Source organism: Zerene cesonia, chromosome 13, assembly GCF_012273895.1.
Source record: "Zerene cesonia ecotype Mississippi chromosome 13, Zerene_cesonia_1.1, whole genome shotgun sequence".
NCBI classification, from domain to species: Eukaryota; Metazoa; Arthropoda; class Insecta; order Lepidoptera; family Pieridae; genus Zerene; species Zerene cesonia.
This window is the reverse complement of record NC_052114.1, coordinates 3,639,136-3,667,022: the sequence shown is the minus strand read 5'-3', so window position 1 is coordinate 3,667,022 and position 27,887 is coordinate 3,639,136. Positions and strand designations below refer to the sequence as shown.

Here is a 27,887-nt window from a genome sequence, read left to right as displayed (position 1 = left end):
GAGCACGAATCTAGAAAAAAATATCGGTTAGTCTGTTTGTTTGTACGCGCTAACCTCTGGAATTTTTGGACGGATTTGAAAGTTTTTTTGTTGTATATATATAAGTCTGGGCAAAATATAGGCTGGACTAGAATAACTGGAACACCTAATGCACAACAACAAGACCAACTGACCACCTAAACTGTAAGATATATAAAAATTATGCCGTAACAAATATAGTAACACGTGATGATCATTTTTTGCTGAGAGATAAATTCGAAGATCTGGAACACCTGATAGTCCAAGAGCCAAGTTACACTATAACATGTATAGGAATGACTAGATAGATAAAAAGGCGGCCTTATCAATAAAATTGCGATATCTCCCAGGCAACCTTAGAGCTATGAGGTTGATGGTGCACAAGACCAGAATTATTAAAAAATGTACATCTGTCGACTTATAATATTGAAAGCCTCCAGTTTGTTCGTGTTCAAAGTTCACGTGAACAAAGTCGTGGGTACAAGCTAGTGAACAATAAAAAATAAGCAGCGTTCAAAGTTAATGAAAGTGAACGGACTACATTTTTAATTTAAAAACATACTCATGCAAGAAACCGTTACGTAATTTTACCTTAAACGCCTAGCCCAGACCTTCGTTGGCACGGCGCTGATATTTTTCTAAAATAATAAATAACGAACAAAATATTTCCAAATAATTTATACATATAATAATATATTTATAATAAATAATGACTATGCAATATGTAGGTATGTTTTATAGACTCCGAAACATGGTTTTTTTTGGCTGCTTGTATTTTTTGTTATTATTTTTGTTTGACCAATAATAAGGTCATCTTATTAGCCACATATTATGAAATAAAAATATTCTTTCATACATGTATATCCATACATGTATATGAAATATTAGGAGGTGTCACTCACTCTCATAGAGTGTACGCGTACGGAATATTAATTATATCGTTGTCAACGATCCTTGATAAGTGTACAAAGTTTTAATCGTTTTAAAAAATCTTTAAGTTTCGATTGGGTTCTAGACGAAACAATAAAAATAACGATTTAAAGACGCGAGGAGAACTACTATGTCTACTTCTAGCTGAAACAGAAAATTGCGCAAATTCATCGTCTTAAGATTACTAATAAAGTATCCCTGTGTACAGGATAAAGTTTACGAGGAGTAGTTAATGCACATCGCTATATGTATGAGTATGTCTGAAAGTTCATAAAAACAAAAATATATCGACAGATGGTGGTCAGGATTGTTTTCGGCCATGCTTCTAATCGTGTAGGTAATCGTGTAGTGGGTACGAGCAAGAGAAATAAAAGTTACTTCGCATTGAAAGTAGGTTGTAATTCAAATTTAAATTAAATGACAATATCACTTTAACCGTTAACTTAATTCTACTTGAAATTGGAACGCGGTACAGTTCCCAGGAGACTTGCTATGGCAGAGATGGTTGGACAATTTCTGACTGTCCCGCTCAGCGTACGCCCCTCCTAGACTCTGTATAACGCTATTAGATGGCGCTTGCGGTCCAATATCTCGATGTTTTGATCGGTTGTTAGTGTATGTATCCGATAGATGGCACTGGCAGTCCAATATCTCCATGTTTTGATCGATTTTTAATGTGTATCCGACAAATATATGTTCCCATCGAACTGCCGTTCATAAATCTTGATGTGGATTAAACACAAAACTACTCGTATTTTGAAACTATATTCATATATTCACATTAAAAAAAATACGTAAGTAGGCTTAATTATTACAACTGACGGAAGCAAAAAATGGAACTAAATCATTCATTGACTTTTTTCCTTGAGTATTTTTTGCGTTCATAAAACCTACAAATTATAAACATTTCTACAACACACATTTTTAATATACGCATGTTATAAATATAAAACATTTTTTTATATTGTGGGTAACGTTTAACGGTTTGGTGAATTCTTAAGACAATTGGGTATCTATAATAAGTATGAATGGGAATAGGACTTTTTATAATACTCTTATCTTTAATCTAAAGATGTTTAAAATTAGATATACCGTGGTTTATATAAGTTACCATAAAGAAGTTGTAAGTAAAAAATTGTTTTCAACTAATCATATATTTTTTTCTAATTTAAATGGAGCGTTTTGTTTGTATGCGTATACTTAGCTTGTAATTAGTTTATTTCATTTACTTCTCCAATATCCCAAACTTTATTCCGTAATTTCATTTGCTTTTGCAATCGTTACATTAATAAAATTGAAATATTTATGCAATACTAGCAAACCCGGCGAACTCCGTTTCGCCACCAGATGGCTGTATGTAAAAAATTATTTTCCCGCTTTTTTGTTCAAATTTTTCCTGAATTTTCTTTGCTATAAACCTCACGGAGCCCGAGACCTTTCCAACGAATGCAAAACCGTGGAAATCGGTTCGTGCGTTCTGGAGTTATAGCGTCAGGAAGGAAAACCTGACTTATTTTTATATAGTAGATTAAACGGATTTGGCTTACCAGCCATTTTCTTTTTCTGGAGATTTGACATTGTAATATCGTAACTACTAAGCGCAAAGATAAATATAATAAAGCGATGCGATTATAATGCGGTAAGTACGGATTTTAATATGGTACAAAAAAGCTGTTTTTCCTCATTATTTTATGGTTATAATAATAGCTCCTTATATAATTTGATCTCATTTCAGTTTCCAACGTTTGCAACTTACGGACGTGGAAGCTTTTAAAATGTTTTTATGGGTCTATGGTATATTTGTTATACTTTTTCTATTTCTGGGGAAAAGACATATCCGTAAGTATGTGCTGGCATCGCGGATATATTCATCAAAGAAAAATTTGCCTTTAATAGGCGTCGCTCATCTTTTTTCTGGTGATACTGAAAGTAAGTATTTATGCAATTTTATTAATTGCTAAGAAATTTAACATTCAGTCATACTAATACCTCTCAAGATAGATAGTTTTAAATTATCTTAGTATTGATACAAAATTTATCATAGTTTTTAGGGTTCCGTGCCCAGAAGGTAAACGTCCAACTATAGACCTATTGCTATCACTTCCTTGATCTCAAAGTTAATGGAAACCCTTATGAATCGGCAGCTCGGCAGAGTTTCTTGAGGAGCACCAGCTGATTAGCGACTGCCAGTACGGTTTTCGTAAGGGTCGTTCAACTGGTGATCTTCTTGCGCTCTTGACACACAAATGGGCGATGGCTATTGAGGGCAAGGGTGAAGCTTTAGCAGTAAGCTTGGACATAGCGAAAACCTTTGATCGGGTTTGGCACAAGGCACTCCTTTCAAAGCTTCCATCGTATGGGATTTCCGAGAAATTGTGTCAGTCGGTTGCCAGCTTCCTCACAGAGCGGAGCATAAAAGTTGTCGTCGACGGATCATGTTCTGAATCTAAACCTGTGAACGCTGGGGTCCCGCAAGGCTGCGTTCTTTCACCTACACTGTTCCTTCTGCATATCAATAACATGCTGCTAACTAGTGGTATTCATTGCTATGCAGACGACAGTACTGTTGACACACTTTACACCGGCCGATGCAATATTTCTCGGGATAGCGTAATTGAGCACCGGAACGAACTTGTGTCTCAACTTGAAAACTCTCTTGAAGAGGTCTCGAATTGGGGCAAACTTAACCTTATTGAGTTCAACCCCAAAAAGACACAGGTGTGTGCGTTTACCACTAAAAACAACGCCTTTGTTCTATCCCCATGCTTTCAGGGCATTCCTACCAGAATCTCAGACAGTATTGGTGTACTTGGCGACAACATTTCGTGTGATGTCCAGTTTCGTAGTCATCTGGAAGGTAAAGCTACGCTAGCCTCTTAAAAACTTGGTGTGCTCTGTAGAGCGGGGCAGTATTTCACAGCTCACCAAACTCTACAAGGCCAAAGTTAGGCCACACATGGAATACTGCTCCCATCTCTGGGCCGGTGCACCCAAGTACCAGCTCCTTCCTTTTGACCGAATTCAGCGACGTGCGGCACGGTTTGTTGACGACCCTTGTCTTACTAATCGTTTGGACTCTCTAGATCTTCGTAGAGATGTTGCATCTCTCTGCATATATTACCGGATATACCACGGTGAATGCTCTGAAGAGCTGTTCGGAACAATACCAGCTGCTGAATTTCACCACCGTATGACGCGACACAAACTAAAATATCACTGTCACCATCTGGATACGTGGCGGACAGTGCGCTTTAGGAGTAACTTTTTACCGCGCACTACTCCTCTGTGGAACGATCTACCCGCTTCAGCATTTCCGAACCACTATGACTTGGGTCTCTTCAAGAAAAGAGCGTACTCGTATCTTAAAGGCCGGCAACACTCCCGCAACTCTCCAGGTTGCGTGGACGCCTATGGGCGGCGTTAATCTCCGGTGACGCGCCTGCTCGTTTGCTAGCGGGCAATTATATAAAAAAAAGGTAAAACAGGTCTAAAATTTCGTTGTCCGTCTGTCTGTCGATTCATCTGACTGTCATTATTATTGTCTCTGATGCAGCATTGATATAGGTTGATTGCTATTTGACCAACAACTCTTGAACATAATATTAGTATAGATTGTTAAGTTAATTTATTTTTTTATTTATTTATTCTTTATAGTACATATCACCGAAAAATAAATTGATATTGTAAAAAAAGACCATGCCGGCACATATGCACTATAAGGCGGCCTTATTACTCAAGAGCAATCTCTTCCAGGCAACCTTTTTGTTGGAAGGAATGTTTAACGTGTACGCGATGGCACAAATCAATAGTAGTAATAAAGTTCGGCCATGGCCAGATAAAGATCAGATCTACAAAATGAAAATAAATGATACTATCTATCTATCTATACAACTGACTAGCTTATTTTATCATATTATTTCATTTTCATTTTCATGGGTTGCCTGATGTCACACGTCATGAAAGTATTGCTTCTTAGATATGCCGGTTTCTCCACGATGTGTTTCAGCTGTACCTTCACCATTTACTTCTTTAGTACTCCTTTTTTTTAATTACAATGTGTCAATATTTTTTAGAATAAATTCATGTTTAAGGTATTATGGAATCGCTCGTTGATTTGAGTAGGGAGTGTTCAGAAAACGGTGGTGCATTGAGAGCATGGCTTGGCCCATTATTATACTTACGTAAGTACTCAAATATTACTAAATTACACATAATTGTATTTAGAAATTAAAAACTTTTTTACGGATTTTAAACGCGATTTACTCATTATTAACCCGACGTTTCGAACACTTTACAGCGAGCGTGGTCACGGGGAGACTGCCTCCCCGTTAAAAAGTTTTTAATTTCTAATTGTACACTACTCGCGTAAAATCAAACACAAGAAAATACTACACATAATTGTGTTTTTGTTAAAAAGGCAATGGATTTCAAGGTTTTATCTATTTTAAGGTATTTTAATAATTTTATAATTTTTAGTACCAAACAAGTCATAATTTAGTTTAATTGTATGTTTTAATATTTTCTAGATGATTTTAATTTAAAAAAATTTTTAAGAATTACAATACGGATGTTTAATTTCTGTTTATATTTCAGTTACGACGAATGCCGAGAAAATAGATGTAATACTCAAACATCACTTAGATAAAGACGATGTTATCAAGGTTCTCCACCTTGGTGTCGGCAATGGATCTTTATTTGCACCAGGTATAATATCCCAAAATAATCTATTTTATAATAGTTCGTATTAAAAGCTTGTATCCTTAATTTGTAACCTTAATAAGAAATATATCGAAAACTTCGTCGGATTGGGAGTTTATATTGTCAAAAAAATTAAAAAATCTAATGTGTGCTCAGTGTATTGTTTGTTTGAAGGACTTGTATAGCGTATTAGCAAAAATTTTGATATTTTATAGAAAATGTTTTACAAAAATAAAATAATTATAAGCTAGCCATGTGATTATATGAAGATTAATGATGCCTTGAAAACCATTCATTGTTTATTATTAATTTGAAATACACCATCATCATCATCTGAGGCTCTACAGCCGCGAGTGGACCTTGGCCTGGTCCAGTATTTTCTTCCAGCTCTCTCGATTCCCTGCACGGGCTCTCCAGCTTTTCACACCAATCGTGGCCCGCCCACGTATCACGCCCATCTGGTTTTCCATCGAGCAAACGCAGAGGAGAACTGTTGTCGTCCATACGTCATTCGGCTCCTCGTACATTTCATAAAGCTCATGGTTATATCGTGTTCTCCATCGTCCATTTTCCAGCACAGCACCGTAAATTCGTCTAAGGATTTTTTTTTTCGAACACCAGCAAGCAATCCTCATGGATTGCCTGCTGGTGTTGCCTGTTTGCTCAGGACCCAAGTTTCGGACCCGTACGTTAGTACCGGTCTCAGTAAAGCCTTGTATAGCAGTACCTTCATATTTCGGAATAGCAGTTTAGATCTAAAATGTTGTAATAGGCCGAAGTAGTATTTGTTTGCAGCCATGATTCCTTGACATATTTCTACGGATAATTCGTTCTGGTCTGTAACTAATGATCCCAGGTATACAAAGTTACGTACAGCCTCGAATGTCTTTTCGCCGATGATGATATCCTGCCGGGCTCTAATATCGCTCTAAGTCCTAGTAGCCTTCAGTTATTTTGTTTTGGCCATATTGACTTGTAGTCCAGCATTTCGAGCAGTCCTTTCTAGAGCAAGATATGCACTCTCCATTGCCGGTAGCGGTTGGTAGGTAGATATTTGAAATACTTATCCACTTTTAAAAATGAAACATTATTAAAAGAGAACTTCAAAAAAAGGTTAATAAAGGTTATAAGATTTTTTTCTGCTATGTTGTATGTATTAATTAAGCTTTGTTTAAATATTTATATTATTTTTTTTTATTAAGTATTCACTGTAAACTTCAAATGAACCTTTTCAAATGATTACTTAAAAATCAGACATATATTTTGTTATAGGTCCGATATGGAAGCCTCGTCGGAAAGTTATGATTTCTGTATTGCATCCAAAGGTTTTAACGAATTTCTTCGACACTTTTGTCGAACGAAGTAAAAAATTAGCCGTGGACCTGGATGTTTTTACAGTAGATAAAGAGCCTAAGAGTATTTGGCCTTATTTGAATACACATAGTTTTGATATAATCTGGGGTAAGTTATTTAGCACTTTCAGGTATATTTTGTTTTATTATATATCTTTCATATGAAATGAGGGGTAAGTTCTGAATTAACCTATATTTAATTTTGTTTTCAACTAATTGAATCGATTTTGATGATTTTTCTTTATATAAAAAATTGATACCTTCCGTGTAATGTAATTTAAATTTGATCTATTTCTGACAATTTGAAAGTTATTTCGAATTAAACAGCGATCGGATTATAGTAAATTATTATCACTTTATTTCTATTCAATCGATGGAAAGTTAAATTATTTTTACAGAAACAACAATAGGAAAGAGTTCTATTGACATTGATGGATACAAAGAAACATTATTGGACTCAATAACACAAATGAAAGATTATCTCACGACTAGAATCTTCCATTTCTGGCTTCAACCTGACTGTATGTTCCGTTTACATCCAAATTTTGCAAAAATAGAGGCACTTAAGAAAACTGGCTATGCATTTCTGGATAAGGTAAACTAAACATGAACAAAAAGTTACACACATTTTTATTTTAATTATTAATCTAATTACCATTCATTAATAATTTTAATTAACATATTCAATGCACATACAATTTTTTATGTACAAAATTTTTTTATTAAAAAAAAAACAACAAATAATTTTAATTAACTGATGTTATATAAAAAGAACAAGGTTCTCAATTTATTAATTTTTATTCTATAGCTCATTTGTTTCCATTGAAATTGTTTTAAATCGATAGAAATTTAATTGAATTCATCAAACAGTCTCATAAAAAAATAAATTGTCATTCTAACAATTAGAATATTTCAATTTGCAAAATGGATTATGGCCTGAACCCTCATAGGAGGCCTGTGACCCAGCAGTGGGAACATACATGGGCTGATAATGACGATGATGATGATGATGATGATGAATTTGCAAAATGAGTTACATATATTACAGGTTGTAAAAAACAAGAGAAGTGTATTTAACGAACAACATGATGTCACAAATAAAAGCGGTGGCCACATCTACGACAACACTACGCTTTTTAATCTGTTCCTAACCTTCTCTAAACGAGACAATAATGTCTACAATGATTTAGAAATGAGAGAAGAACTGCTGTCTCTATTCTTGGCTGCAACAGAAACTTGCGCAAATGCAGTCTGCATCGTCTTAAAATTATTAGCAAAATATCCGCTTGTTCAGAAAAAAGTATATGAGGAGTAAGTAACATATCGCATAATTAATGCATTAATGCATTGTGTGTGCTGTGCTTTTAGGTTCACCATTGAAGCAAGTGTTCGAGTTCATTTTTTGTTCTACAAAAAAACTATCCTTCATTTATATTTGCATAGGGTGTATACATAATAATATGTGATGAATACATGAAGAGCGTACGTAAGACCTTCTTCTATAAAAGCAACTTCTTCCAGGCAACCATAAAAGGACCTTTCCTTTTGGTTGTACATGGTAAAACGTGAAGGCGCGTCATTCATTATTACTTGTAATTTCTCAGAGTTTATCGCACCGCAAATGTAGCTACTGTGCCATCCTTGCTCAACTTACATTAGAAATGTACCACTTAATTTTTTTATATTTAAGAGACACACTTGTATTGAGAATAAGTTGTTTTTAGGATGTGTGCCGCGTTTCAAGATCAAGACATGCTACCACAAAAACGAGAAGACCTTTCAAAACTAGAATATTTAGAGCGAGTAATTAACGAAACCCTCAGGCTCTACCCTGCCGCGCCCTTCATCATCAGAAAAACAAATAAAGACATTACATTTTGTAAGTGTATTCGAAATTAGATTAGACAACAAAAACTTTTCAAGGTTTGAATTATGATAAAAAAGGTTACAATTAAAACAACAAAAATGATGTAGACTTTTTTTTTTAATTGATAATTAAAATTTTAAGATATACTTACGTCTACTTATATATTACTAGCTACGTCATGTTTTCTGTAACTAAATTATATAACTATATTTTTTATGTCTGAATGTTGCAGCGGACGGAATTACTATACCGGAAAACATTAGTGTACTAATATCAATTTGGGGTCTGCATAGAAATAAAAAGTATTGGGGTCCCGATGCGGACTGCTTCGACCCCGACCGCTTCCTGCCCGAACGCTACACTCAGGTTCCATCTGGGTGCTATATACCATTCATTGCTGGCCCTAGGAATTGTCCGGGTTAGTATCTATTTTTAAGCGACAGACTCAAAACAGGAAGACCTTATCTTTCAGTTAATGTTACAATTATGTATATAAAAAGTTATCCGGAAATTAATCACAAAGTTGTGAAACTAGCCCTCAATCTTGCAAACGAAAACGTTATCTTGAAAGAACAAAAATCACTGGTGAGTGAAAGTTTGTTGATTAATTTTTTCACACTTCACTAACACTTAAACATTTATATTAACGATATGGTCTTGCTGGGACCTACTGCAAGTTCCATTAGAGAACTGCTAAATTCTTGCCAGGAGTTTGCCTCCAGGCATGGTCTCATATAAATGTCAAAAATGTAAAAAACAAAAGCGTGTATATGATCTTTGGGGTCCACCGAAAGCACATTCATTACAGTAGAGCCGTTATTATACTTAAGCCAGACATCGTTAAAGAGAGAGAAGCAGTTTAAATACCTCGGACACTGTGTTACGGAGGACCTCAATGATTAAGCTGACATTGAGCAGGAGAGAAGGTCCCTGGCGGCTAAATGCTATATGCTCGCCCACAGGTTCACCCGATGTAGCAAACAATTAAAATAAAATGATTTAAAGCCTATTGCCAAAATACGGGAATTCTACACGGGCAGCTTGAATGTAGCATGATGCTTTGAACTTTACGGGTGCAGTATAATAATGGGTTTAGGATGCTAGTAGAAATGTTTGCGCAAGCTCACGCAAATAACTTTTATTCTATTTTGCGAAAAACAACCACTTCATTACTTGAGCGGCTACGTGCAAGTCTCAACGGAATCCTAAACGCATTTCGCAAAAAATTCACCAATACTCAAACATTTTATTAATGTGTTCGTGAGACAATGATATATTTTTCTCTTTTTTCTCTTATTTTTAATTTTAAAATTATTATGCTTTGGATGGAATTGTATTATTTAAACGTTAATTATTATTTTATTTTAATCTTAATTTTAATTAATCTTAATTACGTATTTGTGAATTTCTTTTTGTATAATTGTTTTAAAAACTGATATTGGGTCCTTATTACTCCGAAATAAAGAATTTAATATAATTATTAATAACATAAATGTGTAGACCATAGTGCAAATTTATTTATAATTTGTGTTTACACCACGAATACTGTACTAAAAATTAAGTATACTGGAAAAGAATAACTTAAACTCACACTCTATCTAGGACGATCTAATGAAAATTAGAGCAATACGTTTTATAGCATATTCGAAAATGTATGCACTATGTGTAATGTGGGAGTCGAGCATACTTGGGTAAGAAGTATGCCATCTCGCACCGAGGAAGGTACCACGGCGCCACAGAAGGTCGGTGTGAAATAGAATCATGAAATTGTGTTTCGTAAGGTGAGTGGAGGAGCTAGAGGCCCGTATCCATACCCCTCCCAGTCATTTCCTTTATTCCCCTTATAATTTCACAGCCTCTAGAAATGTTTATATGCGTAGGTAGCGCTGGTAGCGCTTTTCATCGGCGGCAAAAGAAAAATAACGATGCGATTCAATAAAGAATACTGAAACTAGCCGCAGCCCGCAGTTCAACCGCGTGGTCATATAAATTTTTATCCCGTATGTAGAAATTCAATCATCATCATTTCCGGTGCCGACACCATAGCGACGATCGAAATCTTTGTTGCATTTAAATAATTGTTTATTTTATATTGTTTCATATCTTAACTTATATTATTCTTACAAAGTTGTGCAAAATCCGTCCTATATTTTGTTGAATTGCATAATACTTAGTCGATTAATTTATATAATTCTGTAAGCCGTATGTGTTTGTATTTGTTGCAGGTTATTCATACGCCATGATGTCGATGAAGATAACTTTGTGCGTATTACTCAAAAACTTCAGAGTCCTACCAGATCCAGAGGACGGACCTATCCCACATATAAGAGTCAAGTTTGATATAACAATGTCGGTACTTGACGATAAAGTGGCGCTAGAGAAAAGATAAAAATGCAAAAAATCTTGTTGTACCTCTGAATTAAACATACAGAACCTTGAAAAAATTACAGCATTATAGTTTTTTGTTGCAGTAACTTTAACACTATGATAATTACGCCGCAAAAACATTAAACCAAACATCATTAATTAGCATATAATTATGCACACGTAATATGTAGTATTTTTATTTATTTCTTTCCTTTTTTGTTTGGTTATTACATTTTATCCGCCTAAATTATCAAATTATTATTAAACATTAGCTTAATTTGCTTTAGCTACAAAAAAGATCATTCATTCAACACACCTGTGCAAGTTTTACCATATTTCAAGAGGTAATTTAGTATGTTAATTGTTCAAATCAAATGATGGTTGCAGTATTTTATTAATATTGATTGAATTTTTGATACTGTAACGTGGAGAGCACCAAGAATTGATTTTTTTGGGTAAAATACAAATTTATGTGTGTAACTTAAGCTAAAGTGATAGATATTGTGGGAGTCGAGCACGCTTCGGCACGAATTGGGCCAGCTCGCACCGGGGAAGTACCACACCCCCACAGAAAACCGGCGTGAAATAGTGGCATGCCACTGTGTTTCGTACGGTGAGTGGGGGAGCCGGAGGCCCGTTTCCTTTTCCTCACCCGTCCTAGTCCATTCCTTCTTTCCAGTCGTTAATCCTTTCCTTTTCCCTTACCCCATAAAAGCGGGCAGCGCATTCACAGGGGTACTACCTTTGCGAATGTTTATAGGCGGTGGTGATCGCTTACCATCAGGCGAACCACCAGCTCAGCTGCCCGCTATGACATTAAAAAAAAAAAAAAAAAATATGTACATATAGGTATTTTGAAATGTCCCATTTCAAAAAAGTTTGTGAGAATAGATCGCATAGAATACAAACTAAAATAGGTTTTTTCTCCTACTTTTTAACCGGACACCGTGAAAATGCAAACTAAAACAAGTGATATATTTGCTAATAATGTATAATGAATACTTCATGGTGATTTATTATAAATAGTATACCATTTTATGAATATTGCAGTCTCATGCTATTTTTTGTATAAATTTATACATGTAAAAATACTCCGCGTGTTTTATAGTTGTGAACTAATTTTTTTACATTATTTGTTACTTCTACTGAGAGATAAATAAGGTTCACAAACACTTAATACTTGAAACTGACCCTCAAAAATAAAATTATGTTCGAAATTTAAAAATGTGTTATAATCTTCCACTGAATATAAAATGTTTATATGAAATTCGTAACGCATAGGTACACGCCATTTTTTATCTTTTCAAAAATGAAACAAAAGCCGTCAGAACCTAGTAATGTCCAGAACAGAAATAAATTATATATGGTAAATTTAGATGTTTTCTATAGATACCATACTCAATTTGTGGTATATAAAGCCAAAAATATATTATTTATATATATATGTATATATATATATATACATAGTAAAAGAGGAAGACAGAAACTGTAAGAAAAAAAAGAGTCTACCCTTCTTACTTTTTTTAAGCTTAACTAGCTGTTGCCAATGGCTTCGCTCACGTGATCCAAATAAATAAACATACTTGGTTCAGACTTTCATCCCATTGGAGGAAGAATTTATCAAAATCCTTTCGAACCGTATGCTTAAATTATAGTATGATGCAGGCCAAATATCAGCCCGATCGGACCTTAGGCTGAGTGTTTATATCCCATGTTTTTTTTTGTGGTGATTCTCGATGCCAGCCTAAAGGACTACTACATCTTAGCACGGACGCGTGGGGGAACTGAGGGTTCACCCTGGTAACGACACGCTCAACGGCGCCCCCCCTTGTCGGGGCCAAGCCTAGCCCACGTTACACTTAACGTTCTATATATTAAAAAGATGGATTAGGGGCTACAACATTATATATGCATACACACAAGTACGTAATTTTACTATTTGTATACAAAAAAAGAACAATTACTTTTAATTTCAATTTCCATTTGGAAGCCCCGAAGATAATATAAATATTCAGGCCAAAAAACATTTCGAACTTCTTTGATATGTTCGCTGAGCAAAGTATCAAATTAAAGGTATTACTAAAATAGATGGTAGGGGCAGATAATCCTATCCTACTAATATTATAAATGCGAGTTTGTAAGGACGTGTGTGTGTTTGTTGCTCTTTCACCCAAAAACTACTGAACCGATTACAATGAAATTTGGTACGTAGACAGCTGTACAACTGGAATAACATATAAGCAACGTTTATCCCGATAATCTACGGGATGCGGATTTACGCGGGTGAAACCGCTGGGCGCAGCTAGTTTAAAATATAGCCACGATTAATAGGTACAACTTTGACTATGTTGTGGGTAAGTATATTTAACAATATCTAAGAATAGTAGTAAATTTCAAGTATGTGTTTAAATTTTCATATTCAATTTCTAAGATATGGATACTTAGATATCAAATCCGTTTTTTGTGGATAGCATTTTACCCAATTATTATTCACCTACTAAATGTATAAATAAAGAACTTGCTATTTTTGTAAATTCCACCATTAGTGCACACTTGAGGGATGAGGATAATTATGATATATTTTTAAATAACAATGTCATAGCATTGTGGATCAGCTGAGGATCGCGCGGCGATGGCTGGAGGAGAAGCGACCAAGGGCAGGCCAACCAAAGGTACGGCCCCGCCCTAGCACACAAGGGCTCACGCCGATAACGCATCCAACTTTTTTAATTTAAGTATATCATGTATCACACATCACAATATGGAATTAAAAACGTCAGCACAAATCTTAGCTACCATAATAGTCTATTTTCCAAAATAGCCTTGTAGAACTATAATTATAAACATTGTCTTATTGCGTAGAAAATAATACATCACAGTTTATAAGGCGTCATTAAATCGCGGTTATAATACTTGTCTGGGGCATGCAGGTCGCATAGCTTACTTAACTTGTAACATAAAAAATATTAATATATTTTTTAAATTATTTCTTACTTTTACAATAATTTTAATGTTATCAACACAACAATAACTTTAATCAAATAAAAATAAAAATAGATAGAGATTAAAGATAATAACACGATCAAATCAAATAAAGTCTGGAAGTAAGATTACAAATATAATCAGAAACGACAGAGATTCTGAATTCGAAAAATTTTTCGCCCGTTATTTTTCTAATTTCGTTTGTATTATAATATACTAGCTGTGTCTCGCGGATTCACCCGCATAAGTCTACGTACTAAATTGCAACCGGTTCTGTAGTTTTTGTGTGAAAGAGCAACAAACACACATCCTTACAAACTTTTGCATTTATAATATTAGTAGCACTAGTAGGATAGGATAAGAGTAGATATTCTGTGATTTGTATCGTATAGCGTAATATTTTTACCTGAAACGAATAAAGATCTATTGCCGATACCTAGTTAATGACTACTACCGCCATGACTGTAATAAATTGTTAATTTAACTTATCTATTTCGTCTCGCCGTGGTTATTTCTTGAAAATTTTGTTCTGACTTCACATATAGGTAAAGTAAGGTACATTAGAAACACGAGTGGAGTTCTAGACTATACACTCATAGGGTTGGTGAAATGACCAAAACTAATATTATAAATGCGAACGTTTCTGAGGATGTGTGTGTTTGTTGCTCTTTTGGTCCTTTGGTAATGAAATTTGGTACGTAGATAGCTGGACAACTGGAATAACACATAGGCAACTTTTTAACCCCACATTCTTACGGGATACGGACTTACTCGGGTGAAACCGCGGGGCGCAGCTAGTTATTTTATAAAATATTGAATAACTAGCTGCGCCCCGCGAAAATATTCTTACCCACAATTTAAATGTTTTTTTTTTTTCAATCACTAACATTTTATGCATTACTAACTAAGTACCTATGTGTTAACAATAATAATAATATAAAATATGCTACAGTGAACTAAAGAGGAAGGAAATGAGAACAATTTTCCACTAGTATAATTATTGTGGTATGTGAAATATTAAAACCGTGGAAAAAAGATTTGAATTTTTAAACTCCATAAAGTAGTTTTGGTTATAACATGAATATTTATAATAATTGCACTATTATTATTCAACATCCCTGGGGTCAGCAGCAATTGTACATTTGTAAAACAGTTGTAATATGAACACGGAGCATTTCTCGAACCAAAATGATAATATCATAGCGAAATATTTAAACTAAACTGTGATTAAACTATTGAAGGTGCTGATGTAGCATTAGTATAGGTCAGGCAAGCAAAATTGTTTTTCAGCCGACGGCAAAACGAAGAAGGTTCTCAATACGACTGTGTTATTGAAATATTTATTAATAGGCACGAATAGCGCCAGTTCGTGCCGGGGAAGTACCACACCCCTACAGAAAACCGGCGTGAAATAATAGCTTGCTGTTGTGTTTCGTATGGTGAGTGGGGGAGCCGGAGGCCTATTTTCTAGCCCTTCCCAGTCCATTCCTTCTTTTCAGTCATCAATCCTTTCCTTATCCCTTATCCCTTTCATGGGCAACAAAATTTGAAATAAAGGTTTAACTTTGAATTTGTGCCATTTAAAAATGAAATAGTCTTTCAAACATCATTCAAATAGAATGCGTATGAAGTAAGTAATTTTACAAGTATACGATAACGCTTAATAAAAAAAACAATTTATATACATTTTAAAGTTTCTTCAACTTTAATGAAGACTTCTTGTTATTGTTATGATAAGGAAACATAAATCTTAACACATACCGCCATAATTATAATATAATTAATATAGGGATTTGATTGATTCAAGACGATTAATTGTTACATATATCATAGGTCAGGTATTGAAGTATTAGAGATTGGCAGCGTATTTTTAGAAGCATAAAATCTATAAAGTAACGTGTTGTGGTTACTGTGTTATTAGAAGGTCAAAATATTGCTTATATAAAATTGGATACAAAAATCGTATCGAAATCTGTCCTTTCCTTTTGGAGCTACGATGACATCGACAGGCACACTCACCGAAACATTATGTACAAGTTATACCTGGAAGAAAGCGGTCATAAAATCTGTCACTAGCTCGAGGACCATTCCTTCTGGCGCAATCAATTAAAAATAATTATTTTGAATACCCAGGCTACTTGTACGCCATAACATAGATAAAATACTATAATAAGTGTGCAGTACGGATGGCTATCTCTTATATCTTATATCACATATTTGAAGCTTTGATTTGTATTGGACACATTTGTGACAGCTTTAGATTAGCTAGGTTAAAAGGTAATTGCTTTTTTGTAATTTAAGCTTCACGTCGCCTCTGGTAGATGTGTTAAAACGTCTAAAAAGAAGAATGTAAAGTCCACAGATCGCAGAGAATAATTATCACAGTGCAGAAAAAGGAACTGGTCTTTTAGGTATGAAGGAGTGTTGGGATTGAAAAGGATTCGGTATAATAATTGTAGGTAATGAACATTCCGGCGAAGGCGGCTTTAATATTTTTATGCAGAGATGACCAGACAAAAATCGGGTTAATTTGATCAAATATCATCTGAATTTCTAAAGAATAGAAAACGCTTGTATATGAGTGTACTAAACCATTTAAGCTACGATATTCCCATAATTTAGCGTTATTTAAACTATAGTCTTACTAAGGTCAAGAGAACGTTACATACAAAGTAAAGCCTTGGATTTCCCCTAGCTGGTGGAATAAATAACGGTTATTATGTTGTTTTTCCGGTGATATCGTCTAAATAAGTTTGAATTTAACTCAATAATTGTTTTTCCAGAAAATATAAAGGCCAGTTAATACCATAATATATAAACTTAATACAGAAACAGCTTTATGACCAATAACAAAATGTCATACTTAAAGCTCTTGTTCTACATAAAACTACAAGTCTAGTTTGATGTAATACAACTTAAAATTTCCCTATTAAATTATCTACACATTTTACCAATGTAACTAACTAATATACGACGCAGAGACCGAAAACAAGTCTAATTTGCAATGATATTTTTAGGCACATACCTCTGAAAATTTAAAAAAATCTGAATAAAAAACTTCTTCCACTAGTTTACATAAAATATCCTTCTGAAACCAATCACTATTAACAGATATTTTATTCAGCATTTAACGCTATAACTCATAAAGAAGCTCAGCAGGCGAATTAAAAAACATAACAACCCTAATGAGCTTTTGAATGATTATTAATTTATTATTTATACATTAGCCGAATTTTACACTCAATTCAATCCCATAAACTTCCAGAAGTTTCTATGAGCCTTTTGATAACTCTCGCTGAATAAATTCTTCAATCATCTAATTTCTTTCATAAGAAACCATAAATCAAAATCCGAACGTGGCATGCAGATATATATAGCTGCTGGATTACCTTGCAACCATTTGAACTTCACCGTGATACCGATAACGTTAACATGTTCTGGCTATATATTTTAATCCTAGTGATGTGGTATGGAGTATTCCGTTACAAGAGGCGAAGAATCTACGCAATGGTCTCGCATATCAAGGGACCGCCGGATGATCTACCGTTTTTCGGTGTTTCATTGTCATTAATTGGCTCTAGCGAAGGTATTGTTGTATATTTTTAATAGATATTAACCTGAAAATGCAAGTGGTAAATATATGAACATGATAAATTACTCTTTGTTTTTCAAAACTTTGTTATTGATAACCATTATTACACAACAATAGATATATTCTATAAGTACAATAGAAAAATTCCTCACATTAAAAATATGTTTAGCTACTCGTAATGAAATAGTTTTGAGAATAAGACGCAGCCTGGTTTAGCTGGGCTTTTTTGTTAGTGATGCAAATCACTCAACATCCAATTATATCTCTCCCTTGATGTAAAATACAATGTCTCCAAAAGTTTTAAACACCAAACACAAATTACACTTCATATTATATTAATATTCAGCGCGATTGCACCTTCGTGGTCAGTGGCCATGACTGCGTGGAAAAAAATTGCCTTTTGATTGAGATGCTTCACCGCAATAAAAACTGGTATTTATCACTCTTATCTTCTATCTTCTATCTTCAGACAAAGAAGCAAACACATTTATGACGCTAATTGATTTTAATTTACCTAATAGTAGGTTCTTTCACTTTATAAGTTACTAGCTGCACACGGTTACATTGTATACTTTAATATATTAAGTTGTTGAATTTGTTTGTTTCCTTGAACACGCTAATCTCAGGAACTCACTGCGCTGATTTAAATGAAACTTGGTACAGACATAGCCTGAGACCCATGAGAGTAAATTGTATAGGTTTCATCACGGAAATGCCAGGCGAACGGTAACTATGCAGAAAATTTCTTTTCGCTGGCGGGAAGGGCGTGATGTTATACACCCACAGCCTTCCTCAATAAATGGACTTTTCAAAACATTATTTCTTTAATTCTACCTTCGAATAATTTAGTTTTAGAAATAATCGTTCTCAAACAAATACATTTATTATCGAATAGGAAGTTTGTGGGAATAAATTTAATTTATTTATTCATCTTTTAAGTGAAAACAGCTGATCGAATCTGTACGTAATATGTATGCAATATAAATTATAGACATAAGTGTGCATAATTATTTTATTACTATGTTTCTTCAACGTTCATGGCAATTATAAAATAATTATAAAGCATACATTGTAGCAAGCAAAATAACTGCAATTAAAGATATAAAAGACAGCTGATTAATGGTTTCCAACCTGGTTTGCGTGACAAAGAAGTTATTTTATTACAATTAAGAAATCAGAACTCTCGGCCAACTGTTTAGGTTTAGGTAACCAAGGTATATAACCTTTTATGTTTTCAATAAATTAATACCCAGACGTGTCGTAAACATTAAAAATATAGCTCATCAATTCAAATTATTATCACACTATAATAAACTTTATCTCTCATAACTAGCTGTGCCCCGCGATTTCACCCAAGTCGTTCATAATACTATATACCTTACGAGCTTTTGCCCGCAGCTTCGCACGCGTTGAATTCGGAGAAGTTAAAAAGATTTTATTATACATATAAACCTCCTCTTGAATCGTTCTAAATACCCCATCAATATGCGTTGCGTAGTTTTAAAGATATAAGAATACATATGGACATAGGGCAAGACAGAGAAAGCGGTTTTTTATACTATGTAGTATATATAAGCTATCTTCAATAAATGGACTATTTAACACTGAAAGAATTTTTCAAAATCGGACCAATAGTGCCTGAGATTAGTGTGTTCAAACAAACAAACAAACTTTATAATATTAGTATATATTAGTATAGATTATAATTTATAGAATGTGCCTGTAGTTTGAAGCGTGTATACTTTTCAGGCATTATGAATAAACTGGTAGAATACAGTTCGGTAACAACAAACTCAGGTGGTGTCGCCAAAGCATGGCTTGGGCCATTTCTATTTTTTAGTAAGTATTTTATAAAGGATTAATGCATGAGAGATTTTGAATGATTATAGGTATACTTCTACCGTCTATTGCAAACCAAGGTATGCAAATGTTTCGCACAAACCTCTTATGACTCAATATAATAAACGCTGTTTAAAATGCGCATATTCAATTGTAATACTCTGGTCTTATATAAAAAAAAATATTGAGAAAAGTAGATGAAAGGCCTGCTTTGCTGCTGCTTTCCGATTGTTGTTCCTTTTGCGCTTAATAATGCGAACTAATTAATATACATAATAAGTTCTAAGGCATATCAATTTACGAACGATACCTACGTAGATTGTTCATTGAATTATTTTACAGCATTTAAATCATCATCATCATCATCATCAGCCCTTATAATATGTTCCCACTGCTGGGACACAGGCCTCCTATGAGGGTTCAGGCCATAATCCACCACGCTGGCCAAGTGCGGGTTGGCAGATGTCACATGTCGTCGAACTTTTTAATTCTCGGACATGCCGGTTTCCTCACGATGTTTTCCTTCACCGTTTTAAGCAGTGGTGATGTTATCTACATGCGCAAATAAATTGAAAAATCAATTTATTTCCTACACGCTCGCCCGGTCTCGAACCCCGACTTTTCGATTCTGAAGTCCGAGGTTCTCACCACTGAGCCACCACTGCACTAAAGAATTTAAATACACTTCTTTAATGTTAAATCATAAAAACGATTACCATCTTCCCCATTTGGCATGTCGTACCTATTTTTCTGTATAGGGTAGCTGCTAAATTTATTGTCATTTATTTTCAGTGATTACTGATCCAGCTTCTATAGAGGTGGTTTTAAAGAATTATCTAGAAAAACACAATATACACCGTTTCTTGAAATACATTTTTGGAAATTCATTAATTTTTGCACCTGGTAAGTATTTTTTTAATTCATAGATTATTAATTAGATTTCGGACTTCCTTTTGCATATACTTATTTATAATATATATCATTTTCCAGTCTCCATATGGAAACCGAGACGTAAAGTTGCTGTGCCAGCATTCAGTCCAAAAATTATATCAGGCTTCGTGGATGTTTTTGCAGTGCAAAGTCTTAAGTTGACAGAATTATTAAAACCAATGGCAGGCACCGGGAGATTTCAAATATGGCCTCATATCAACGCTTATAATCTGGACTCAGTTATGGGTAATTGTCCTTTACTTTTACTTTTTGAATTGACATTTCAAATAAAGACGGCTACAACTGATATCATATACAATATGAACTAAACATCTAAGAATCGATAACAAACTAACGCAATCGTTTAAACAACACAATCACTTGCAGAAACTGCGATGGGTGTTCCATTAAATGCTCAAGAAAATAACAACAATCCTATTTTAATAGCGAGCAATGATGCGCTTATGTATACGTGTGAACGAATGTTTCATCCATGGCTCCAACCGGATTGGCTATATAAACTGTTTCCGCAGTACAAGAAATTGAAAACTGCCACCGATACAATACACAGGTTTACTGATGAGGTATTTCATATTTAGACATATCATTATTTTTTTTTTACATTAGATAGCCAGGCATTTGACTGCAATCCTACCTGATGGAAGTAGAGATGCAATCTATGAAAGCGCATGCCTGTCTAGAGAGCCTATTCACTTTTGTCTTTAATAAATTTAAAAGTATTAAAAAGTTTAGTTATTCAAAGTTATATAATTCAAGAGATAATTAACATACGAATAAAATAACAATATATTATCATATTTTAAGGTCATCGCAAGGAAAAAGCAACAACTTAGTGAATTAGAAACAAGGAAAACTATAGAAAAACATTTAGGTAAAACATTTCTGTATTTTTAATCGTCTTTAAAAAAATTAAATTATTTATTTGATTTGAAATTCTATTATATTAATTGCCGTCGATATTTTTTCTCAATTGCTAATTGCGTGCCATTGTAGACTTAACGTGTTTGTTAAAATTTCTAGATCTGCAGTTTGATAAAAATATTACCTTCCTCGATCTTTTAATATCCCAATCTGGGGGAATGAGCGGTTACACCAATCTGGAGTTACGGGAGGAAGTACTGACGTTCATGTTAGCTGCTACAGATACTTCCGCAGTCACAATGGGTTTCACCCTCAAACTCCTTGGGAAATATCCTGAAGTCCAACAGAAAGTATTTGAAGAGTATGTATATTTTGTATTCTTGGAATGTGCAACTAATTTTGTTGTACAATTTTATGGCTACGTCTACAAATAAAATAGATTAAATTCTTTAATTTATATTTTATTTGTAATATTTCTAGAATACGCGCAGTATTCGGAAACTCAGATCGACTATTGGAAAGAGATGATTTACCAAAGCTTCAATATTTAGAAAGAGTTATAAAGGAAACTCTTAGACTATATCCTTCAGCACCGATAATTATACGAACAACAACTGAGGATTCTCCGTTGAGTACGTAATGACTTTATTTACTTTTAAATCCAATAACACAACCACGATTAATCAAGAAAAGAACATAACTGGCAATAAACTTACATCAAGAAGTGTTTTTTTTAACCCTGACAAAACAACAACAATTTATAAGCTTGAAATGTCTGTGTGTGCGTGCGAGACACACATATTATGTCTGTATCAGGATTGATCTTGGCTTTTATATTTATTATTATTCTGTAATAAAGAATAATTATTTAATAATAATCTTCTTTTAATATTCCAGGTGAAGATATAACCTTACCCAAGGGAGCAGGAATAGCTATAAGTATATATGGTGTACATAGAAATCCGAAATTTTGGGGCCCAGACGCTGACTGTTTTGATCCAGATAGATTCTTACCCGAGCGAATTAAAGGAATGCACCCTAGCTCTTTTATACCATTTAGTCATGGACCTCGAAATTGTCTCGGTAAGAAATTTTAATCGCATGTCAATATATTAGCATAATGCTCGTTTTTTGTATCTTAATTTTATCTGCTTTCACTCTACAATCCCTTGGATAGCGTTTTGCAGTCTTACCGTACGTTTGTCATCAACGAGTGTTTGTGATATTTTTTTTGAGTCCACTTATCCTATCGTTCGAAAAACATTAACAGTATCAGTAGCATCAACAAGCTACTATCTGAGGTTGATCTTTTTTGTGGGTGAACCTTCCCCAGAAAATCCTGCCCTAATTCGTGCCGAAACGTGCTTAACTGCCACATATAAATACATTTTTAGACAGATATTATTTCCACACACGATGTATTTATGTTACTACTACAACGACATCTCGTCCCCACGATTATAAATTAGATGGTTGACCAATATAATTTTTAATTTTTTTTTTTTTTTTTTGCTTTAGCCTATTTGAACAGAATCCTTAGTGTCATAAGTCTGACTCACACATGACTCTTTTTATTTACTTTTATCACAAATTAGCAAACCAAGCAAACGATAATTCCCATATCTTATACAGGAACAAATATTATTATTTGGTTTGATAACATATAGTTTTAGGAAATTAAAGGTCGTAAATTATAACCTTCAATGTTTTTATTATTTTCAGGGTACCAATACGCTATGTCATCAATAAAGACAGCTTTAGCGACTATCTTGCGACGATACAAAGTCATAGATGAGCCAGAAGAGACTCCGGTACCAAAAATCAGAGTCAAATTAGATATTATGATGAAGGCAGTTGACGGATATGAATTAGCTTTAGAATTGCGTTAGAAATTATCGTTTTTTTATGAATATAAAAAAAAATGAATAACTTAAGTTTTTTTTCTTTTCTCGGGCGTTATTTGCGCGTATTTAATACCTTATACCGTTTCATAAAACCTAAGTAAAATTAACAGAACAAAAAAGGAAGAAAAGGTATTGTTGATATTATCCGCAAAAAAACTGGAAATAATTCAGTCACATTTTTTCTGTTATAATACCTAAAGCCTATATTAATAAATTTCAATCGTCTAAAATGTACATATAGCATATTATTCAATACTTGTAGGAAACTTATTCATATCTCATATGATATATCTTAAAAGCGGGGATTTGCAGAGACCTTGTTCAAAAGAAATGTTCCCTTACCAACAGGTGAACCACCAGCTCGATTGCCCGATATAACATATATTGGGTGAACAAATTTTTACGGTTTTCTGTTTATTTAAAAGCTGGTGCCTTCCATGTGGTCGCGTCGTTAATTTGTTTTAATTTTTATTTCTTTTTCAAAATGAAATGGTTCGCTACGATTCCATCTGGATAGTAGAGTAAATAAGTTCTTTATAAGCCTTCAAATTAAAAAAAAACTGTCCACATAAAGTCATTATATAATGTTGATGTACTGTACCCCGGTCAAAACCTGGAAAGGATTAAGCAGTTTATAATGATTTAGATAGAATACCTGCATGATCTTGTACTAACAGTTAGACAGACGTATATACAGCCAGACTAACTTACGCATTTATAATATTGTGTAAGGATTACGAACTAAATCTTTTTTTCATTCGTCGTGTTGAATAGCATGGAAAGAATTAAAAACGTAATGACACATTAAGAATATATTATACAGCAATTTTTATACAATATATTGGAATTGCCATGAAATGAATAATTAAAACAAAAAATATTGTAATTTACCGCATAATAAAAAAGGACGAAATTAAAAATGTTCGCAGATAAATTCTTGTCTGTTGAATATAATATATATCAGTCGACATCTATTACTTTTTCAGTGTATCATTAACTTCATACACAGGAGCACAATTCATAATGTCTCCATATTTATTTTGCTGTCTACTACCCATCTTGTGTTATGTGTTATATCGTTACAAATATAGACGGATCTATGCAATGGTAAAACATGTGAAAGGGACATCCGATGACATTCCGATATTTGGGATATCCGTGTTCCTTTTAGGAAGCGCTGAACGTATGTAAAACAATTTTTTTATTATATTATAATATCTAATCAGTGTTTCATTAGCATCATATGGTGTGGATTATGTTCTGGATTATAATTCTGGTCTGGTCTAAGTTTTCCTTAGATAGTGCTAGCTTCATTGTGTATATCATATTGAGAAGTACGTTTAAGAATAATTTTAAAATATGGCTCATAATTGCTATTGTTCGGTATATCATTTATTGGGATTATTTGCACATCATGCATATTTATTTTAAATGTACATTTTGTAGATATAATGAAGAAAATGGTAGAGTACAGCAAGGTCACAACAGACTTGGGAGGTATATCGAAAGCGTGGCTAGGACCCTACTTATACTTCAGTGAGTATATCTATATTGTTGTATAAAGATTAGGTATATTATAAGACTACGGTAAAACTACACCTCTAACCTTACTTTGAACCAATAAGTATTTAGTTCTGTCCATCCTTTTTTTCACACAATTCAGGCGATTTCGCCTATGATTTCGACGTGATTTAAAATAGAAGCCTGAATTTTCAGTTAACAAGCAAGCATTGCATAACACGGTTTATTTGAAATTTCACTTAATTTGACCCCGTGGTTTAAGAATGATTACTAGTCAATTTCTCAATTATGAAGTTGTAGAGTGTAATAAAGATATAATATAGAGTGACACATATATATACATATATAGAGTGGGTATTGATAAAATCCATTGATGGTATTCCAGAAGTAGAAAGTACCGGAAAAGAAAAAAAGGATTTTCGACTAAAAGGTTTGGTTTATTTGGTTTTTTTTTCAATTATTGTTTTATGCGTGATTTTTATTACAATAAATATTTATCACGCATCTTATTTATCCTACGGCTTTCAAACAGTTTTAAATATATTTAATAATTATCTAGTAAAACCGTTTTTCAATAACACTAAGTAATATGCACGAATTAAAATTTAAAGTTTAAGTTACCCATGGACATGGACAAGTTACACGTGACCTAGACAAATGTTAACGTAGTGTAGAAAAAAGTGCGGATCTTTGTAGCTTACACGTCATAATAATTTATATATTTTTGTGAGAAATATTGACATAAAAAAGTAATTAATGCGCTTCCACAATTTTATGAAATATATTCTAGAAATTAATAATTTTAAATCTTAAATCTGCAATTATTATATATGTAGTTATATTAGAGAAATCAACAACAATATCATCCGAATCAAAGCCAATTTCTTAATGTATTGAGTGTTATTAATGTAATAAAAAACAGAGTTAGCCTTCCGATAAACCCGATAACTATTTGATGAATTACGTATCCGAGATTTATTATGAATTACTGGACTTCCCAGGCTTAGAAAAATAGCCTGCTTCTCGGTGATATAAGCTGATGGATTTTTTTTTAAATTGGTCGAGATGTTATGGATATTCAAAGAAATCTTTCCTCTTATAAAGAGTTTTAGATATTTGTTCAGACCGTTATCTTTGCTATAATAGACATAGACATAAGAATTGCGTTGTAACGTTTTATTAATCTGTGGGAAAAATCTAATTCAGATTGTCTATGATAATGATAATATTGTAAAGCTGAACAGGTTGAACATTATTCTCGATTGCTATATGTACCACGTACCGCGAAGATTATAAAATATAGGTACCTACATGTACATAACTTACCGTTTTAGAACCATTTTAGTGATTTTGTTCACAGTATATAAAAATGATATTTTTTGGCATTCATAATTTCGTCTTTATTTGAATTTTCTCTATTTATTAGCAAGTCTCATTACACTAATTTCATGCTTTTCTTCAGTGGTAACAGATCCAGCTGCATTAGAGGTGGTATTGAAAAATAATTTAGAAAAAGACAATTTGCTCCGTTTCTTAAGATTCTTCCTCGGAAATGCACTAGTTTTTGCACCAGGTATGTTTATATGTAACACACCATACTGTATACATATGTGGCATATATTGTTCTGTGCACTGTCAAATTAAAAAAGAGTTATAAAACGTTAAGAACGTTTAACTAACTAACACTTAAAACTAAATCTTCATTTCCAGTCTCCATATGGAAACCTCGTCGAAAAATTGCAGTACCAGCTTTCAGCCCAAAAATAATATCGAGCTTTGTCCACATATTTGCAAAACAAAGTGAAAAGTTGGCGAACTTGCTAAAACCAAAAGTGGGCATTGGGAAATTTAAAATATGGTCCCATATCAATGCTTATAATCTTGACTCTGTTATGGGTACGTCTATTTGATTACAATTTAATTTAACATATACCAACGCGAATATTTTTCTCTAACTTTCTTTGTTTGTTTGATCTTAGAATTTAATGGACCGATTCCAGCTTTTTCTTCGATTACTAGGACTGGTAGAAGTTTTAACTATTCAATAACTGCACATTTGTTCATTTTTACTCATTGCATCTGTGATTGACTTAAAAAGTTAGTGGTTATCTTTGAAATGTTGTTATACGATCTGAAATTATGTACGAGTATAATTCTACAAGTTTAGTAACTATTCAAAAACTTGGTATTATAATGAGACTGATCTGATGTTAGAGTCAGAAAGAGAAGTATCTCTCATTTACAGTAGTAAATCAACAGCGAACAGCAAACGCTTTGTCGTTTTAATTAAACTTGTATTACCTACACTATAAAAGATAAAAAAAATGATAAAAATATATAATACCGAAAACCACAAATAGGCCCATAAAAGCGACGTAGCGTAGCATTTGGAATATTTATAATAGTTAATCGAGTATTTTTCGTTTTTTTTGGGTTATAGGACGTATGGAACCTTATGAGACGTACATTAATACTGCGCCTGGACGGACACACAATTCACGCTTTTTTTAATGTATTTTTTTTTTTTGTTCTTTACAGAAACAGCAATTGGTATTCCGTTGAATACTCAAGATAATAATGAAAACCCCATTTTAACAGCGGCAAACGACGCACTTAAATATACCTGTGAACGAATATTTCATCCGTGGCTCCAACCGGACTGGTTATTTAAATTATTTCCCCAATATAGAAAATTGAAGAAAGCGACCAAAATTATACACGATTTTACAGATGAGGTTTTGAGCTTTATATTATTGGACATAATATTTTATTACGTATCAAGCTAAAACGATTCGTAACTTGCAATTTGAAATATTTAAATATTTTTGGTAATATGGATTAGATTTAATTTTTAGTTTTATAGCATTGAAATGCTTTATAAATGAGAAATTTTGAAAGAATAGAAAAAATTTGATCACGAAAAATTTGAACTAAAAATTAAATTTAACAAAGGCCGCGTTCCATCGATACAATATTGTAATCATTGAAATAATGTTTCGTATTGG

At 33.5% G+C, this 27,887-nt stretch overlaps 2 protein-coding genes across 2 annotated transcripts in view; both read left to right on the top strand.

The window, feature by feature from the left end:
* The first annotated feature begins 7,164 nt into the window (after positions 1-7,164).
* LOC119831264 (probable cytochrome P450 313a4) lies at positions 7,165-11,254 on the top strand. The gene is made up of 3 exons (XM_038354560.1): positions 7,165-7,171; positions 9,098-9,283; positions 11,091-11,254. The coding sequence occupies exons 1-3, from the start codon at positions 7,165-7,167 to the stop codon at positions 11,252-11,254; spliced, it is 357 nt and encodes a 118-aa protein (XP_038210488.1).
* A 6,385-nt stretch (positions 11,255-17,639) lies between these two features.
* LOC119831263 overlaps positions 17,640-27,887 on the top strand; it is a 13,597-nt gene continuing 3,349 nt past the window's right edge. The window contains exons 1-14 of the mRNA XM_038354559.1: positions 17,640-17,800; positions 19,556-19,645; positions 20,438-20,548; positions 20,636-20,821; positions 20,963-21,159; positions 21,401-21,467; positions 21,617-21,818; positions 21,938-22,089; positions 22,355-22,540; positions 23,180-23,341; positions 24,808-24,897; positions 26,345-26,455; positions 26,593-26,778; positions 27,421-27,617. Coding sequence (XP_038210487.1) covers positions 17,647-17,800; positions 19,556-19,645; positions 20,438-20,548; positions 20,636-20,821; positions 20,963-21,159; positions 21,401-21,467; positions 21,617-21,818; positions 21,938-22,089; positions 22,355-22,540; positions 23,180-23,341; positions 24,808-24,897; positions 26,345-26,455; positions 26,593-26,778; positions 27,421-27,617 — 2,091 coding nt within the window. The 5' untranslated portion in view covers positions 17,640-17,646. The remainder of the gene's footprint in view (positions 17,801-19,555; positions 19,646-20,437; positions 20,549-20,635; positions 20,822-20,962; positions 21,160-21,400; positions 21,468-21,616; positions 21,819-21,937; positions 22,090-22,354; positions 22,541-23,179; positions 23,342-24,807; positions 24,898-26,344; positions 26,456-26,592; positions 26,779-27,420; positions 27,618-27,887) is intronic.